At 66.9% G+C, this 16,752-nt stretch overlaps 2 protein-coding genes across 3 annotated transcripts in view; one reads left to right on the forward strand and one right to left on the reverse strand.

Moving 5' to 3' along the window:
• Positions 1-4,988: 4,988 nt before the first annotated feature.
• LOC102084931 (uncharacterized) overlaps positions 4,989-16,752 on the forward strand; it is a 38,216-nt gene continuing 26,452 nt past the window's right edge. Inside the window, exons 1-8 of the mRNA XM_065055225.1 lie at positions 4,989-6,720; positions 6,799-6,925; positions 7,360-7,473; positions 8,006-8,116; positions 8,212-8,331; positions 8,462-9,192; positions 11,154-12,082; positions 14,660-14,900. Coding sequence (XP_064911297.1) covers positions 5,698-6,720; positions 6,799-6,925; positions 7,360-7,473; positions 8,006-8,116; positions 8,212-8,331; positions 8,462-9,192; positions 11,154-12,082; positions 14,660-14,900 — 3,396 coding nt within the window. The 5' untranslated portion in view covers positions 4,989-5,697. The remainder of the gene's footprint in view (positions 6,721-6,798; positions 6,926-7,359; positions 7,474-8,005; positions 8,117-8,211; positions 8,332-8,461; positions 9,193-11,153; positions 12,083-14,659; positions 14,901-16,752) is intronic.
• Positions 10,318-16,626, reverse strand: LOC106145934 (myb-related transcription factor, partner of profilin-like). 2 transcript variants are annotated; one of them, XM_065055008.1, is made up of 4 exons: positions 16,446-16,626; positions 14,362-14,996; positions 12,813-13,016; positions 10,318-12,162 (listed from the first exon to the last, which is right to left on the reverse strand). In XM_065055008.1, exons 2-4 carry the CDS (start codon positions 14,897-14,899, stop codon positions 11,150-11,152), a joined length of 1,755 nt encoding a protein of 584 aa, XP_064911080.1. In that variant the 5' UTR covers positions 14,900-14,996; positions 16,446-16,626; the 3' UTR covers positions 10,318-11,149. The 2 variants fall into 2 exon arrangements, with proteins under 2 accessions (XP_064911080.1, XP_064911081.1); XM_065055009.1 differs by having other exon boundaries at positions 10,319-12,162; positions 14,362-14,760; positions 16,446-16,619.

Raw genomic sequence — 16,752 nt, forward strand, 5'->3', positions numbered from 1 at the left:
CGCCCGGTGCTGTTCCGCCCTGGCAGGAGCAGCGGAGACAGAACACACCTGAGGACAGAACATTTTCAATGCTAAGGGCCCGTGTGTTCTCCTCAGGGTAGGAACAAGGTCAGGATGCGGCACGTGAGGCTTTTCTGCCCGTTCTGGTGTAACTGCGCTTTGTGGATTCCTGCCTGACGTGTCCTCTCCCGTTCTGTTCCCTTCGGTTTGTGAATTAAGAGAGGTCTGGCGTTTCGTAATGAGTGTTGATGAGAGATTATTTCTTTACATTTCTCTGTCTCCACTTACCCTGCAGGTGACGGGTCTCGTCTCTCGTGTTCCATTGGTACCGCAGGTGCTGCCGTAATGCAAATTAACACAAAAGCATTAAAGCCGAGGTCTGTACAAGCACTTTCTGGGCAGAGATCGTCGTCCCTGCTCCATGTGGTTTCTCAGTAGAAGCGACCAGCAGAAAAGCCCCTTTCCCAGAAATCCCCATCTGCTTCCGTGGGGATCATTGTGCGTGGTTTCCATTCCATCACAAGCGGACCGGGCTGTGCCACGCGGTGCTGCCGCAGTTTGGAGCGGAATCGGGCAGGTTCCGCAGGGGTGCCGGGGCGGCAGCGCGGTGAGTGCCGGGGTCAGCACAGGGGAGCCCGATGGCTCCTCATGCAGCCGCTAGTGCGTGGTGATCCGCGTGTCCCGAGATGCTGAGCTGCATCGGCTCAGAATCGGCTGGATAAATGCCTAGGATTTTAAAAATTATAGAAATTATTAAATACAGACATGCCACATTTGGCTCAAGCGTCGGTGCTGCACCCCCGCTGGGGTACTGGGCCCTTCACAGTGACACCGCGGCTGCTCCTGCGCCAGGTCGAGCTTTGGGTGCTGGGTCTGAGCTGCGGTTCCTGTGAATCTATGGCCTCGTGGGACCTTCCGGGTGCCCGCGGGGACAGCGGCCGTGCGGATGGGCTGCACGGGGGCAGCGTCCCCACCGAGGGACCCCCGGGTACATGGCAGCTCCTGAGTTCACAGAATCCCAGAGTGTCAGGGTTGGAAGGGCCCTGGAAAGCTCACCCAGTGCAATCCCCCATGGAGCAGGAACACCCAGATGAGGTTACACAGGAAGGTGTCCAGGCGGGTTGGAATGTCTGCACAGAAGGAGACTCCACAACCCCCTGGGCAGCCTGGGCCAGGCTCTGCCATCCTCACCCCAAACAAGTTGCTTCTCATATTCCAGCGGAACCTCCTGTGTTCCAGTTTGCACCCGTTGCCCCTTGTCCTGTCCCTGGTTGTCATCAGAAGAGCCTGGCTCCATCCTCCTGACACTCCCCCTTTCCATCTTGATCCCCAGGAATGAGTCCCCCCTCAGTGTCCTCTTGTCCAGCTCCAGAGCCCCAGCTCCCTCAGCCTTTCCTCACACGGGAGATGCTCCACTCCCTCCAGCATCTTGGTGGCTGCGCTGGACTCTCTCCAGCAGTTCCCTGTCCTGCTGGAACTGAGGGGCCACAGCTGGACACAATATTCCAGGTGTGGTCTCCCCAGGGCAGAGCAGAGGGGCAGGAGAACCTCTCTGACCTACTGACCACCCCCTTCTAACCCACCCCAGGTACCATTGGCTTCCTGGCCACAAGGGCCAGTGCTGGCTCATGGTCACCCTGCTGTCCCCAGGACCCCCAGCTCCCTTTCCCCAGTTGTTGTTCCCCAAAAGGGTAAAACTCGCCTAATCCCACGGACACTTGGGATGCTCTGGTGTGGGACGGGGTGTCACAGCCCGGGTGTCCTGCACCCCGAGAGCCCCGGATCGGCTGCCAGGGCCGGGCTGCAGCTCGGGCCACACCGAGGGGTGATTCCTCCATCCCTGAGCACTGAGTCCCATGGATGCCCCGGCCCCCTCGCTCCTTCCAAGGGGACAAAGCCCGGCATCGCATCTCGCTTCTAATTCCCCACAGAGCAGAGAGCGGGGTCTTCAGCAAGGGCTGAATCGCTCGCTGGGTGATCAAAGCTTCACCCAGGAGGACTTGACATTTCTGGGGAAATCTTACCTGTGTGTAAGAGACATTTGAAAAATCTCAGGGCTAAAACAAGCAAACCCTGTCAGAGCTGGTGCAGAATGAATCTGTGGCAGAGAACAAGAAGCCAGCAGATATTTTGTGTTTATTCCCGGTGTCCCCAGCTCGGGAACCCCTGGTTTGCTCGGCGCCAGCTCCGGGGCAGGGACTCTGACCGTCACAGGCAGCGCTGCCTGCGTCTGGATTGAACCTCAAATTCATACAGCTCAGGAGCGGCTGGAACCCCCGATCTCACCAAACCCACGTGCCGGTGAGCGGTCTTGTGGAAGGAGGCGCTCAACAGGGGTCACTGTCCTGGGCACGGGGTGCTGGGTGCCCCAGCCCCACCACTTTGTCCTTCTGCGGGGTCCAGGGAGCTTTTTCGGTCCTGTGTCCTCATGGCAGTGGTGGCCCTGCCTGCTGGGTGTCCTGAAACCCAACAGGGGAAAATCGGAGCAGGAGCTGGGACACAAACATGCCACGAGTAGGGGGGGGTTCAGCAACCCCCAGGGAACGGCAGCAGCCGCGCAGCGGGTCCTTCCTCTCAGCCATCCCCAAAAGGGCTCGGTGTCACCCCCTGGTCCCTGAGGGTCACCCACGCTCCATGCCGAACGGCCCGGAGCAGGTTTTATGGAGACACGGCTTTGGGTGGGCGGGCCGTGCCCTTGGGCTGGAGCGGGCTCCTTCCCACCCGCAGCTGCCGGGAGCGAGGGGACGGCGGGGAGTGAAAAAACCAACAGTAACCTGCCATTTTTTGCTGGTTTCCCAAAGAAATGGGGCTGTGCCGTGTGTGGTGCTGGTCCCCGTCACCCAGGGCCGTCCCCAGGAGCCCTCCCGGTGCCCGGGCCGTGCCGTGTGCCGCGCTGCGGGTGCGTCCCGGCGCTGCGGGAGCGGGTGGAGGGGGCAGCGCGGACCCCACCCCCTCAATTGCACAGAAAACGAGCTGCTCAAAAAGCCACTTAAGCGGTTCCCTTTGGGGTTCCTGTCCCACCTCTCGCAGCTCTGGGAGCTCCCTGGCCCCCGTGGGGCATCACCCGTCAGCCCACCGCTCACGCCTGGCTCCCAGGGGACACCCTTGTCCCCCCAGCCCGGGGCAGGAGCCCGAGAACCCTCGTCCTGCCCCGGGCACCCGTGGGTGTCACTGCCCCAGCTCAGCCCTGGGGACTGGGAGGGCAGCGGCTGCGGGAGCCCCCGGGGCGCTGGGCCATGGGGCAGGGGTGCGGGGGCTTGGGGGGCTTCGGGTGCCCCAGTTGGAGAACGCAGCACTGGAGGGGACGCTGGAGCGATGACATCCTCGAGCGAAATGGCTGCTCAGGCTCCCGTGACGCCTGCTCAGCCCGTTAACCCTTCTTGTCCCACTGTCCTCCCTGCCCGCAGCCTGGGGCCATCCCGCTCGTGTCCTGCAGAGGGGACCCCCCCACGGCCCACCCGTACGGACCCTGCAGCACCCAGGGTCAGGGGAGCTTCCTCGGGTTTCCATGAAAACAGAACAGTGACGCTTTTCCCTGGTCTCCCACCAGCACCCGGTGCTGTTGGACCAAAGGGTCCCAGGGTTGGGGTGAGCGCACAGGGGGTCCCCAAACCCAGTGCAGTCCCACACGCGGGTGTCCTGTCTGTCTCTGGCCAGGACGGGGGTCCTGGTGTGGGTGTGTGTGTGGATGGCCAGATGCTCCTCACCCTGTGGTCTGGGGCTCGTGGCCCCCGGCATCACCGGGTGTTTGCTGGAGGAAGAAGTGGGGTCCCAGCAGCACAGCCCAAGTGGGGTCACCACCTTCCCCACCCTGGGGTGACGCTGGGGACACAGCTGAGGGGGCAGCCCAGGGGCTCTGGGCTCGGTGCTGGTGCCAGTGCCAGCGCTGGGGCGATGCTGGTGTGGGGCCAGGGCTGGTACTGGTGCTGATACTGGTAACAACGCAGATACCAGCGCCAGTGCTGGTGCTGATACTGGTGCTGATCCTGACACTGTTGCTGATGCCAACACCAGTGCCAGGCCTTGGTGCTGGTGCTGACACTGGTGCTGATAGTGGTGCTGGTGCCAACACCAGTACTGGTGCCAGGGCTTGGTGTGGATACTGGTACCTGTGCCCATGCCAGCACAGATACCAGTGCCAGGGCTGGCTGCCGATTCCCGTGCCCATACCAGTGCCAATGCCTCTGCCCACACTCATACTGGTGCCAGGGCTCAGTGCTGGTGATGACACTGGTGCCCGTGCTGACGCTGGTGCCAGTGCTGATACTGGTGTCAGGGCTTGGTGCTGATACTGGTGCCCATACTGGTGCCTGTGCCAGTGCCCAGCCTGGTGCCAGTGCTCGTGCTGACACCAGTGCCAGGGCCTGATGCCGGTGCCCAGCCCAGTACAGATGCCTGTGCCAGTGCCCACACCAGTGCCAGGGCTCGGTGCTGGTGCTGGCACTGGTGCCAGTGCCCGTACTGGTGCCGGTGCCGATCCTGCTCCCGGTGTTAATCCCAGTGCCGATCCCGATCCGGGTGCCGGTGCCGATCCCGCTCTCGGTGCCGATGGCGCTGCCGGTGCCGCTCCGGTGCCGGGGCTGCCGGTGCCGGTAGGCGGCACTGCTCCGCGCTCCGCTCTCCGCGCCGCTCCCCCGCCCGCTGCCGCCGAGCCCGGAGGAGGCGGATGCAATTCCCCGGCTGCCCCTGGCTCCTCGGCGGGGCGGCGGGGCCCGGCCCGCAGCGCGCAGGCACCGACAGCGGCCCCGGCCCCGCTCCCGGCCCCGCTCCCGCCGCGCCGGCCCCGCTCCGCTCCGCGCTCTCCCCGCCGCCGCCCGGCCCGGCCCAGCGGGGCCCGGCCCAGCTCCGCGGGGCCATGGCCGAGTGGGCGCCCGCCCAGGTAAGCGCGGCCCGGCCGGGCCCGGGGGCAGCGGGGGCACCGGGGGCACCGGGAGCGGAGGCGGAGCCGCCCCGCCCGCCCCGCCGGCCGCCCCCGCACCCCCCGCCCCGGCCGGGACCCTCCGCGGTGCCCCCGGGACCCCCGGCAGCCCCTGCCCGCGGAGCCCAGCGACCCCGGCGCCCTCCGGCCCCGGGCTGCCCCGCGGAGCTGCCCCGGGCTGGCCCCGTGTCCGCGGGGTGTCCCCGGGCACCGCTGACCCGGGGTGTCCCCAAGTCCCTGCGATGCTCATGGGCACGTCTTCCCCGAGATGTCCCTGTGTCCCGGCTGCCCCCAAGGACCTGCCCCGGGCTGTCCGTGTGTCCACGGGATGTCCCTGGGCACCTCTTCCCTGAGATGTCCCCGGGGACCTGATCCACGATGTCCCCCAGGATTTCCCTGAGCACCCATGACCTGGGATGTCCCCAGGTCCCTGCAATGCTTCTGGGCACCTCTGACCTGAGATGCCCCTGTGTCCCCAGGCTGCCACCAGGGACCTGACCTAGGATGTCCCCGTGTCCCCAGGATTTTCCCGGGCACCTCTGACCGGGGATGTCCCCAGGATGTCCCTGGGCACCCCTGACCCAGGGTGACCCCAGGATGTCCCTGGGCACCCCTGACCCGGGATGGCCTCAGAATGTCCCTGGTCACCTCTGACCCGGGAGGGCCCCAGAATGTCCCTGGGCACCCCTGACCCGGGATGGCCTCAGAATGTCCCTGGTCACCCCTGACCCGGGAGGGCCCCAGAATGTCCCTGGGCACCTCTGACCTGGGATGGCCCCATGTCCCTGGAATGTCCCTGGGCACCCCTTCTCCAGGCTGCCCTGTGTCCCTGGCTACTCCCTGCCCACCCAGCCCCATCCCGTTCCCAGGAGTTCCTGCCTGGGCAGACCCAGGGAAGACCCCACAAGGGATGGGGACATGGGGTGCTGGGGAGCAGGTCCCCTGGTGCTGGCCGGTGTCCCATGGGGGCAGTGACTGGTGCTGACTCTGTGGCTGCCGTGGCGGCACTGCAGTCCCTCCCCAGCCCACCCAGCCCAAGGGACACATTCCATCCAGCGGCACCGGCAGAGCCACCTCGTCTGCCCCTCATCGACCCCCAGGCCTGTCCCCGCCCGGAGCTCAGACCGGGCCCCAGCAGCTCCGTCCTGCCTGGGCAGCACCGGCCGCTGGCACAGGGTGGCCGTGGTGGTGGCCATGGGGCAGGTGCCCAGTGGTGCCAGGGCTGGGGGGCAGCGCTGCGGGGCAGTGGTGGGGGTCACACGTGGGGGTCCCCGATGGGCAGCAGCAGGAGAAAACACCCGATCGGGGGGACCAGCACCTGCTGTGGGGCCGGGTCTCCAGGCACGACCCGGGGGGGTGACCAAGGGCACCCTCCCACCCGCGCCCTCCCCACGGCCCAGGTGCAGGAGTGGAACGTGGACGCCCCCCACCTGATGCCGCTGCAGCCGCCACTGCTGCCGGAGCGGGCGCACGTGCGGGAGGCGCAGCTGCACTCCGCGGAGGCCTCGCTCTGGACCGTGGTGGCCACGGTGCAGGCGATGGAGAGGAAGATCGACCTCCTGGCCACCCGCCTGCTCAGCCTGGAGGGCCGGTCGGGCACGGCCGAGAAGAAGCTGCTGGACTGCGAGAAGACGACCATGGAGTTTGGGAACCAGCTGGAGAGCAAGTGGGCCGTGCTGGGCACCCTCATCCAGGAGTACGGGCTGCTCCAGCGGCGCCTGGAGAACGTGGAGAACCTGCTGAAGAACAGAAACTTCTGGGTGCTGCGGCTGCCCCCCGGCCCCCGGGGCGAGGTCCCCAAGGTAACGGCTCTGGGGGGGCTGCGGGGGGACCCTCCAGGGAGCAGGTGCCACTGAGCTGCCGGGGGCTTGTCCCTGCAGGTGCCGGTGACGTTTGTTGACATTGCCGTCTACTTCTCGGCGGAGGAGTGGAAGAATTTGGAGGAGTGGCAGAAAGAGCTGTACAACAACCTGGTGAAGGAGAACTACGAGTCTTTGATCTCCCTGGGTAAACAGCCTTTTTCACCCCGGTCCCAGACAGCGGGGGCAGTGGCTGCGTCTCTCCAGTGGGTCCGGGACGGGGTGGCCCCCAATGGTGGCATTTACCGTGTCCCCAAGGCCTCTGGCTTTGGAGGGAACCCTTTGTGGCTCATGCTGTGTGTGTGGGGATGGGATGCCATGCCATGCCACACCATGCCGTGCTGGTGCCACCGCGTGGGGCAGCCTGTGCTGCCCAGTCCCGGGGAGCTGGAGAGGGTCCCCGTCCCCCAAAAGCAACACCCTGAGCATCTGCACCGCACGAGCCTCCTGGCACGGAGCTCCCGCCGAGTTTGGGCAGAGACGCCCGTGCCTGGCAGCCTGCCGTGTCCCTCCCACGTCCCGGTGACCAGGAGGGGCGGGCGGTCGCAGCCCTGGTGCCAGCCCCGCTGTCTCCCCACGCAGACGGTGCCATGTCCAGAAACGAGGCGCAGCCCCGCGGGGAGCGCGGGGACGGACCCTGCATCCCCGAGCAGAGGGACCTGGAGCAGAGGGAGCTGCCGCCGGACGCCTGTGCGGGTGAGGCACCGCTGGGGCTGCCATGGCACCGGGTCCCCATCCCTTGGCCTCCCACCTGCCGTTTCCTCCACCCTGGGGACGTTGCTCCTTCCCCGGTGGTCCTGGCTCCATGCGGCCGTTTTCAAGCCACAACCAGAATCTGTTCCCCACCGTGCAACCAGGGCCACCGTGAGTGACCCCAGAAAATCCTGCATCACTGATGTGCTGAGGGTCTTGGGCATCCGTCACTGCCAGAGCCACGTGTCCCCAACCCCCACTGTGTCAGAGCCCATGGGCTGTGTCAGTCACCTGTCCCCATGGGCTGTCCCAAGGTGACCCGTCCCCATCAGCTGTGCCATGGTGACCCATCCCCGTGACAGCCCACAGTCACTCGTCACCGCATCTCCCCTGGGGGTATTTGATGCCCCATTGCTGTGGGATGGGGATGTCCCCCATGGCCAGAGCCCAGGGGTCCCCACCCCGGGTTGCGGTGGCCGTGGGTCGCGCCGTGTGGCCGCATCCAGGCACCAGCCAAGTCTCTCCGTGTGCGCAGAGCCGCTGATCTCCACGTCCGACATCCTGTCGCGGATCAAGCAGGAGGTGGCCTTCGTGGGGGAGCAGCAGTTTGCGGAGGAGCGGGGGATGCCGGCGGACCCCTGTGCGGGTGAGCTGTGCCTGGCGCCGGCAGCACCCGATGCTTTTCGGGGTGCAGACGGTGGCTCCGCGTGGCTGAGTCCCCGTGCCCGTCCTTCCCCGCAGGCGCGGATGCCCTGATCACGGCGCACGACTTCTTGTCGTGGATCAAGCAGGAGGAAGAGCCGTGTGTCCGCGAGCCCTGGGAGCTGCCGGACAGGGAGATGCTGCCGGGTCCTGGCCCCGGTGAGCAACGCTGAGCCCTGCGGGGCTGGGACGGGGCTGGAGGGGGCGGAACTCCCACCCAGGCTGTGCTGGGGCTTGGGGCATCCCCAGCGTCCTGGGCAGGCACTGACGGGAGCTTTTCCTTCCCCAGCAGCTGGCGAGGGGCTGCTGGTGAAGACGGAGGAGCGGTGTCCCCACGCCGAGCCCCCCGAGGAGGTGGGTTTGCCAGGTGGCTCTGGGGAGCTGCTCTTCCCCGGCGCCGGCTTCGGGAGCCCCGAGGGACAGGCAGCGGTGACGGCAGCGGTGACAACAGCGGCGGCTCTGCCGGCACAGCACAGACTGGGCAAAGCCCCGGACCCGGGGGCCGAGGTGGCCGTGGGGGTCCCCAGCGCGACGCCGGGACCCGCCGAGGAGCGTCCGCACGGCTGCGCCGAGTGCGGGAAGAGCTTCAGCGGGAAGAAGAGCCTGCGGATCCACCAGCGCAGCCACGCGGCCGAGCGGCCCTACCCCTGCGCCGAGTGCGGCAAGAGCTTCAACTGCCACTCGGGGCTGGTGCGGCACCAGATGATCCACCGCGGCGAGCGGCCCTACAAGTGTGCCGAGTGTGGCAAGTGCTACAGCCGCAAGGAGCACCTGCAGAACCACCAGCGGCTGCACACGGGTGAGCGGCCCTTCGCCTGCGCCGCCTGCGGCAAGAGCTTCATCCGCAAGCAGAACCTGCTCAAGCACCAGCGCATCCACACCGGCGAGCGGCCCTACCAGTGCCCGGCCTGCGGCCGCAGCTTCCGCTACAAGGAGTCGCTCAAGGATCACCAGCGGGTCCACGGGGCCGAGGGGGGGCCCCCGCCGCTGCCCCCCCCCGGCATTCTGCCCCCCGGGGATTAGGGGGTCGCCCCCCCCACAGACTGACACCCCCCCGGCACCAGGACGGGAACCGGCCACATGGCTTCCAACCAAATAGAGGCGCCCGGCCGGGGTGGGGGGACTTGGGGATCGCCGGGGGGGCCACGAACCCGCCATGGACGGACATGCTGCGGCCCCCGCCGCTCCCCCACAGCCAATGTGGCTGCACAGGATGGGGAGCAGCCCCCCCGCCACGTCCCCCCGCTGCCGCCCCCCCCGCCTGCTGCTCTGCCCCCCGGCCCCCGCTGCTGATTTTTACTGCCCCCGCCCTCCCGCTCTGTACAGTGCTTGGGGTGTAGTTTTGTATGGACCGTGCGATACGGAATAAAGTCGTGCTGGGCTGCAGAGCCTTTGTGCCCCCCCAGACCCATGGGGTCCCCATGTCCCCCGGGTCCTGCCCCATCCCCACGTCCCACCTTCATTTCTACCAGCTGAACCCCCCCGCAATGTCACCGAACTGCTCCCAGGTCTCTCCTACCCTTCGTTTCTGTCTATCCATAATTTACACATGGTTTTAACCACAGCCCTGGAAAGCTGTGCACCTTCCCCAGGCCCCCGAGACTGGTGCCACTGTGCGCCCCAGGGACACGGTCACCCTGGGAGGCCCCTGGGTGGCAGAGGAGCTGCCACCAAGCAGGGACGTGGCCACAGGGGACAAATGTGTGGGGCTGGAGCTGCCTGGGGACCCTGTGCACCCCTTGGGGACACTGCACACTCCTTGGGGACACTGCACACTCCTTGGGGACACTGTACACCCCTTGGTGACACTGCACACTCCTTGGGGACACTGCACACTCCTTGGGGACCCTGTGCACCCCTTGGGGACACTGCACACTCCTTGGGGACACTGTACACCCCTTGGTGACACTGCACACTCCTTGGGGACACTGCACACTCCTTGGGGACACTGTGCACCCCTTGGTGACACTGCACACTCCTTGGGGACACTGCACACTCCTTGGGGACACTGTGCACCCCTTGGGGACACTGCACACTCCTTGGGGACACTGCACACTCCTTGGGGACACTGTGCACCCCTTGGGGACACTGCACACTCCTTGGGGACCCTTCACACTCCTTGGGGACACTGCACACTCCTTGGGGACACTGTGCACCCTTTGGGGTCCCTGCATGTTCCCAGGGGATACTGTGCAGTCCTTGGGGACCCTGCACACGCCTTGGGGACCCTGCACACTCCTTGGGGACACTGCACCGTCCCCAAGCTGTGCCTGTCGTCCCCCACCCCAGAGCCACGCAGGCAGCTGAGGCTGAGCCCAGACAATCCAGCCCGATGCTGCAGGTCCCGTGCCCCCCCAGCTTTGATCCTGGGGTCCCCCAAATGAGTGGGGTGACGCTTGGTAACGACGCCTCATGGCAAACGACCCCGTAGGACGGCACGGGAAGGGAAGGCTCACGGTGTGGGGGCGCAGCGGGTCCCCCTGGCCTGGGACCCCCCAGCACCGAGTCCACACACAGAAACAGCTTTTCTGTTTGGTTTTTGTTGTTTTTTTTTTTTTTTTTAAGGATTTTTTTGGCATTTTTTTTAAACAGAAGTTTATGGTTATATGCAAATTAGGTCATTAAATGATTTGCATAAAATGTTCGCACAGCAGCGACTAAGTGTTCCTAACTCCCCAAACCACCCCCCCTCCCGAAAGGTAGTAATCCTACTCGACTAGCGCTGTCACCCGTGTCCCTGTGGCTGGGGGACACGGCCACGGGCGGCGCTCCCGGGCGCTCGCACGTCTTCACACGCCACTTGTGTCACCGCCGCGTCCCCCTTGTACCTTCCCGGTGCGCGTGGGGACCGGGGTGACCCGGCGGGGTGGCCGCGCGTCCCTCGCGAACCGTGACCAGCGTCTCCCCGCGGCCGCAGCGGCGCTGGGAGAGCCGCGGGCACAGCATGTCCTTGGCGGGACAGCGTCCCCCCCCGTCCCTAGCTGTTGGTGAGGAAGAGCCGTCTGTGTCTGGAGGCAGAGCCGCGCGGCCGGCCCCGGCGTCGCCCCCGGCCGCGGTTCCCCATGGGGCTTCGGCTGGGCACGGTGGTCTCTGCCCAGCCGGCGGTCCCGGCCTGGGGCTCGGGGAAGTTAGGCTCGGCTTTGGGCTGCTCCAGCAGCGGGCTGGGCTCCGGCCGCGGCTCGGCCGGCGGCGCCTGGCTCTGCCGGGCGCTGGCGCGCTCCTGCCGCAGGTACCGCAGCTCGTCGCGGATGTCCGTCAGGACGCCCAGCAAGCGGAACTGCAGCTCGCGGTCGCGGGCCCGTTCCTCGCGCTGGGTGGCTCGTTCCTCTTGCCACATGGCCAGCTCCTGGTGGTACAGCTGGTCCCACTGCTCCTCCAGGTCCAGCAAGTGGTGGATGTTAGTCCTCCAGCTCTCGCGGCGCTCCTCGCGCAGGCGGGAGCAGCCCAGGCGGCGCGGGGGGCCGGGGGCGGCGGGGGCGTCGCCCGGCGGGGAGGCGGAGGAGGGCAGCGACTCCTCGGTCAGGGCGCCGTGCAGCGGGGAGCGCGGCGGGGGCTCTTCCTCGGCCGGCGGCTTCTCCCAGGTGGGGCCCATCAGTACCCTGGGCAAAGCGCCCATCTCCGGGCCCCCCGCCTGCTCCTCGGGGTGCGAGGAGTCGAGCCCGCGCGCCAGCTCGGACACCCCTTCGTGGCCCCAGTCCGAGGGAGCGTCCACGGGGTTGAGAGGGTCCTCGGGCAGCGAGGTGACGGAGCCCTGGGAGCTGCAGCGGCGGATCAGCATGGCCTGGCGGGACAGTTTCATGTCTTCCTCGGCAGACGTGGGGGCCTCGGGCGCCGGCTGCGTCCCCGTGGCCCCGCCGTGGCCCCGCTCCACCTCCCGGCCCTCCCGTTCCTCCTCCTCCGACATGGAGGCGTAGGAGACAAGAGACTCGTTTCGCAGGGACGGGGAAATGGCTGACATGTCCGGAGTCCGCAGCTCCGGTCCCGACTCAGCTGCAAGAGACGAGAAACCCTTTGGTGAGCACGCTGCCCCGGCACACGGACACCCCCGAGGGACACGAGGCCACCGTGCCCGCCTGTGCCGCCTCGCACGCCCCGTGTGACACAGGGACAGCCACAGCCTTCGCCCTCCCTTGGATTTGCCGCCTCCTCCTGGCGCCAAACAACCCTCAGCTGTTACCAAACCACAACTTTTGTGGCAAACAGGACGGGTGTGTTGAACTGTCCAAGCACTTTGTGCAAATCATTGAATGACCGAACTTGCATATAACCATAAACTTCTGTTTTTTAAAAAAAATCCTCAAACGACCCTCAGAAAAGCTGTTTCTGTGTGAGCACTCGGTGCTGGAGGGCTCGGGGCGAGCGGGACCTGCTGCCCCTGCGAGCCTTCCGGTGTAACCCGCCCTGTGACATGGGGTCGTTTGCCCCGTTTGCCCCACAAGTTACAGTTTTGTAACTGCCGAGGGTCTTTTGGCAGCAGGAGAGGGAGGGAAATCCACGGGAAGGTGATGGCCTGGCCGTCCCTGTGTCCCCGGGGACTCGCCGCCCAGGGCACAACCGCACAGGCTGGAAGCGTCTCCGATCGGGGTGTCCCCCGCAGTGTCCCCACCGCCAGCGACCCCACCGAAATCCCGCAGCCTTACCCGAGCTGCTCTGGCCTTCGCCGCGGCTGTACTCGCAGATGACGGAGGGGTCGGGGCTCTGCACCGCCAGGCGCGGCGCGGCCGAGCCCTCCACGTCGGGCAGCGCCGAGGGCTGCCCGTTGGTGTCGATGTAGATGCTGGGGTGGCTGACGCCGGGCTGCAGGTGCATGAAGGATTGCTTGGTGGCGCCGGGGAAGAACAGATCTGCGGGACAGAGAATCCAGCCTCAGATGCTGTGACAAAGGCACCGGCGGCTCGCGTGGACCCCCTGGAAGGGTAGCCGGGGGTCCCCATGGGACCTTGTGGGGAAGTGACACTGCACGGGGGACACAGCCACCGCATGGGGAACACTGCTGCATGGGGACACAGCTGCTGCGTGGGGAACACTGCTGCGTGGGGACACAGCCGCTGCATGGGGACACCGCCACGCCGAGGTGCAGATTCTCCTCCTGCAAGGCCAGCCCTGATTGCTCATCCTCATTCATCCTCACCCCCCCAGGAGCATCCCGAGCCCTCCCAGCCCCGAGGGGCTGACACCCCTGAAACGTCCCGCGGGACCCTGTTCCCGGAGCGCAGGGACCGTCTGCTCTGCGGCAGGACGGGCGGCTGCTCCACAGCCAGCCCGAGCCTGAACCGAGCGAAACGAGACCCACGCCACCCACCCGTCCCCACCCAAACCTGATGGGCCAAGCTGAAAGCAAAGAGCGGAGGAAGGAGCAGGAACAACTGACCCTGGCGTCCCCTGGGGACACTGGGAAGCCGGACACATCCCCTGTGTGAGGGACGGGGGTGATTTCCCTCCTGGCTGGTAACAAAGCCCAGCTGGGGTGAACCCACAGGCCCAGCCCCCTGCCAAGTGACGATGACGGGTCTTTGGGCAACATCTTCCCCTCGAGTGTCTCTTGGGTAACGCCTGCTTAACGCAAACCCCCAAGAGCAGGACGGGCTCTGGGGGAGACCAAGGCCTGGGTTTAACCCTGCAGGCAGCGGAGGGCTCCAAAGCAAAGCCCCAGCGAGGAGGCTCGGCCCCCCGGACCCACCGGCTCCCCCGGCCACGCACGGGTGTGGGACCCTGCGCAGGACGGCGTGACCACACAGGGCAGCAGCTGCTCCCGCTCCCTCTGACCCCGAAAGCAACGGGGGAAATACAATCCCATCCCATTTCTCACTGTTTGCCTTTAGATGGTGTCCAGCAAGACCAGGTACTGGAACGAATTAAGGAAAATGAAAAATCAGACCAAAACAGGACCCGCTTGCACGAAGTTTACGGTGTTCCTGTCGGACTCAGGTTATATCCACGGTGGGTTTTTAACTCCAGCGCCTGCAGTTTCCAGCCCCGGTGCTTTGCTAGTCAGCCACGCCAGGACCACAGCCCGCTGCACACCGTGATCCCGACACGAACCGCGTGCGAGAGCAAAGCGTCTCCATCCACGCTCCAGAGCGCAGACCCTCGGCAGAGCCCCTGGTGACGTCCCCAGGCGGGACGTCGCCCGGAGAGCGCGGGTCGGGACGCTGCTGCCACGGCTCTCCCCGGAAAACCACGACTGACCTGGGTCCAGGATGATTTCGGGCTCCGAGTCGTGGCTGGCCTGCAGGAAGGTGGAAGCCACCATCTTCTCCAGGGGCGTGAGGCGCGGCTTGTGGAGGGGCCCGCCGGCGCGGTTCATGGGCAGGTGCTTCTTGGAGGTGATCTTCTTCTTGACGTCCAGCCGCAGGTCGCGCCACTTGTGCTTGAGGTCGTCGATGGAGCGCTCGGTGTAGCCCAGGAAGTTGACGCGGCTTTGGATTTGGGTCCAGAGCTGCTTCCGCCGCACGGGGTGAGCCCGCAGGGCCTCGGACCCGTACAGGGCGCTGAAATGCCGGACCACATTCCAGACCAGCGTCTCAGTCTCGTCATTGGAGAAGTTGGCCTTCCTCTTCCGGCCAGACGCTGGCATCGCCTGCGAGGCTGCGGCAGAGGTGGAAGGGGCACAATTGAACCTCGGTCCCCACTCCTCTCTGTCGGCTCCTGGGGGGAACATGGGGCTGCGGGAGCCCGAGGGAGCCGCGGAGGAGGGAGCCGAAGCAACAGCCCCCGAGGCATCCATGGCAGGGGAGGCTTGGGCCGGGGAGGATCTAAAGAGCCGCTTCGGCACACGGCGCGGCAGGGGGGCACCTCATCCCCTCGCCCCGGCTCGAGAGCACCTGGGAGGGGAGAAAAGGAAAGGGCAGCGGTGGGTGGCGGCGGCGCGGGGTGACGGCGAGGGCCCCCGGCCCTCTCCAGCCACAGGCACCCGGGGATCCCGACCGGCTACCGCGGGGGGGGCGGTGGTCACGGTGCAGGCGTTGGGACCACGGTGAGGCCACAGCGTGTGCTTCGGGGCCACACGGGAGGTGACAAGGAGCACCCCGGGCCAGGCTGAGGGCAATGGGGAGCACCCCGAGACCACAGCGAGGGTCTCATGGGCACCCTGACAGCAAGGGCGAGTGCCCCAGGGCCACGGCCATGGCCTCCGGGCCACAGCAAGGGATGTGGCCGTGGGGAGCACCCCAGGGCCCGTGGTGAAGGCCCTGGCCACGGTGAGCAGCTCGAGGCCATGGCGAAGCCTTTGGCTATGATGCAGGCCTTGGAAATGGTCTTGGCCACGGTGACACCCTTGGGGGCCCAGTGAGCATTTCAAGTTCCCAGTGAGAACTTGTGGCCCCTGTGAAGCCCTTGGCCATGCTGAGCGCCTCAAGGCCATGGTGAAGACCCCAGTGGAAGTCTTGGTCGTGCTGAACACCTCAAGATCCCAGTGAGCGCCCTGGACCAGTGAAGACCATGGCCATGGCAAGTGCTTCAAGGCTGCAACAAAGACCTTGGCCATGGTGAGCACCTCGAGCTCCCAGTGAGGGCCTTGTAGCCATGGCAAAGACCACGGCCAAGGCCTTGGTCATTGGCGAGCACCTCGAGCTCCCAGTGAGGGCCCCAGGGTCATGGCCAAAACCACGGCGAGTGCCTCAAGGAGATGGCCAAAGCCTTGGCTGTGTTGAACACCGCAAGCTCTCACAATGGCTTTCAGGCCACAGCAAAGACCAAGAGCATGGCAAGTGCTTCAAGGCCACGGTGACGACCACGGCAAAGGTCTCGGTGATGGTGAACACCTCAAGCTCTTGGGGAGGGCCTCGGGGCCACAGCAAAGCCCACGGCCACGGGGCAGACCTTGGCCATGGTGGACGCCTCAAGCTCCCGTTGAGCGTCTCCAGCCCCCGGCAATGCCCGTGGCCGCGGGCCCGTGGCAAAGCCCCTGGTGTGGACCACGCCGTGCGCCCCGGCGAGGCTGCGCCCCGGTGCAGCCCCCGGTGCAGCCCCCGGCCCCACGGCAGAGCCCCACGGAGCCCCCTCGGGGGCTCAGCCCCCCGCCCGCCCTCCCCGCCGCACCGGCCTCTCGCCCCGCCGCGGCCACCGGCTGCACCCCGGGGCACGGACGGGCCCCTCGGCAGCAGCTTTTGTTCGCGCTTCCGCCGGCTACCGGGGACAAAGGGGCCGCGGCCGGTGCGTGTCCCCGGGCGGGGGGCGGGCGGGAGGCCGGGGGGCACGCACCGGTCCCGGGCACAGGCCGCTCCCCCCCGCGCCCCCCCCAGCGCCCCCCGGGGCGGGGCGGCGGCGCCTACCTGTGCCGGGCCGGGCGTGCGAAGGGGGGAAGGGGGGGAGCGGGGGGGCGGCGGCGGCGGGGCCGGGCCCGGAGGGGGCTCAGCTCCGGCGGCGGCGGCGGGTAATGGCTCCCGCCTCGGCGGAACTCGCCTTCATTTCCTCCGCCTCCGAGCGGCGCGGCGCGGAGCGGGCCCTGCGCGCGCCCGCCCGTGCGCGCCCCCTGGCGGCCCCGCCGCGGGAACCGCGGGGAGTTCCGCGGGGTGCGGGGGGTGGGGGGAGGAAGGCGGGAACGGACCCCCCCGCACCCACCTCCGCACCGCGGCCGCT

This window comes from Columba livia, chromosome 2 (genome assembly GCF_036013475.1).
Source record: "Columba livia isolate bColLiv1 breed racing homer chromosome 2, bColLiv1.pat.W.v2, whole genome shotgun sequence".
NCBI classification, from domain to species: domain Eukaryota; kingdom Metazoa; phylum Chordata; class Aves; order Columbiformes; family Columbidae; genus Columba; species Columba livia.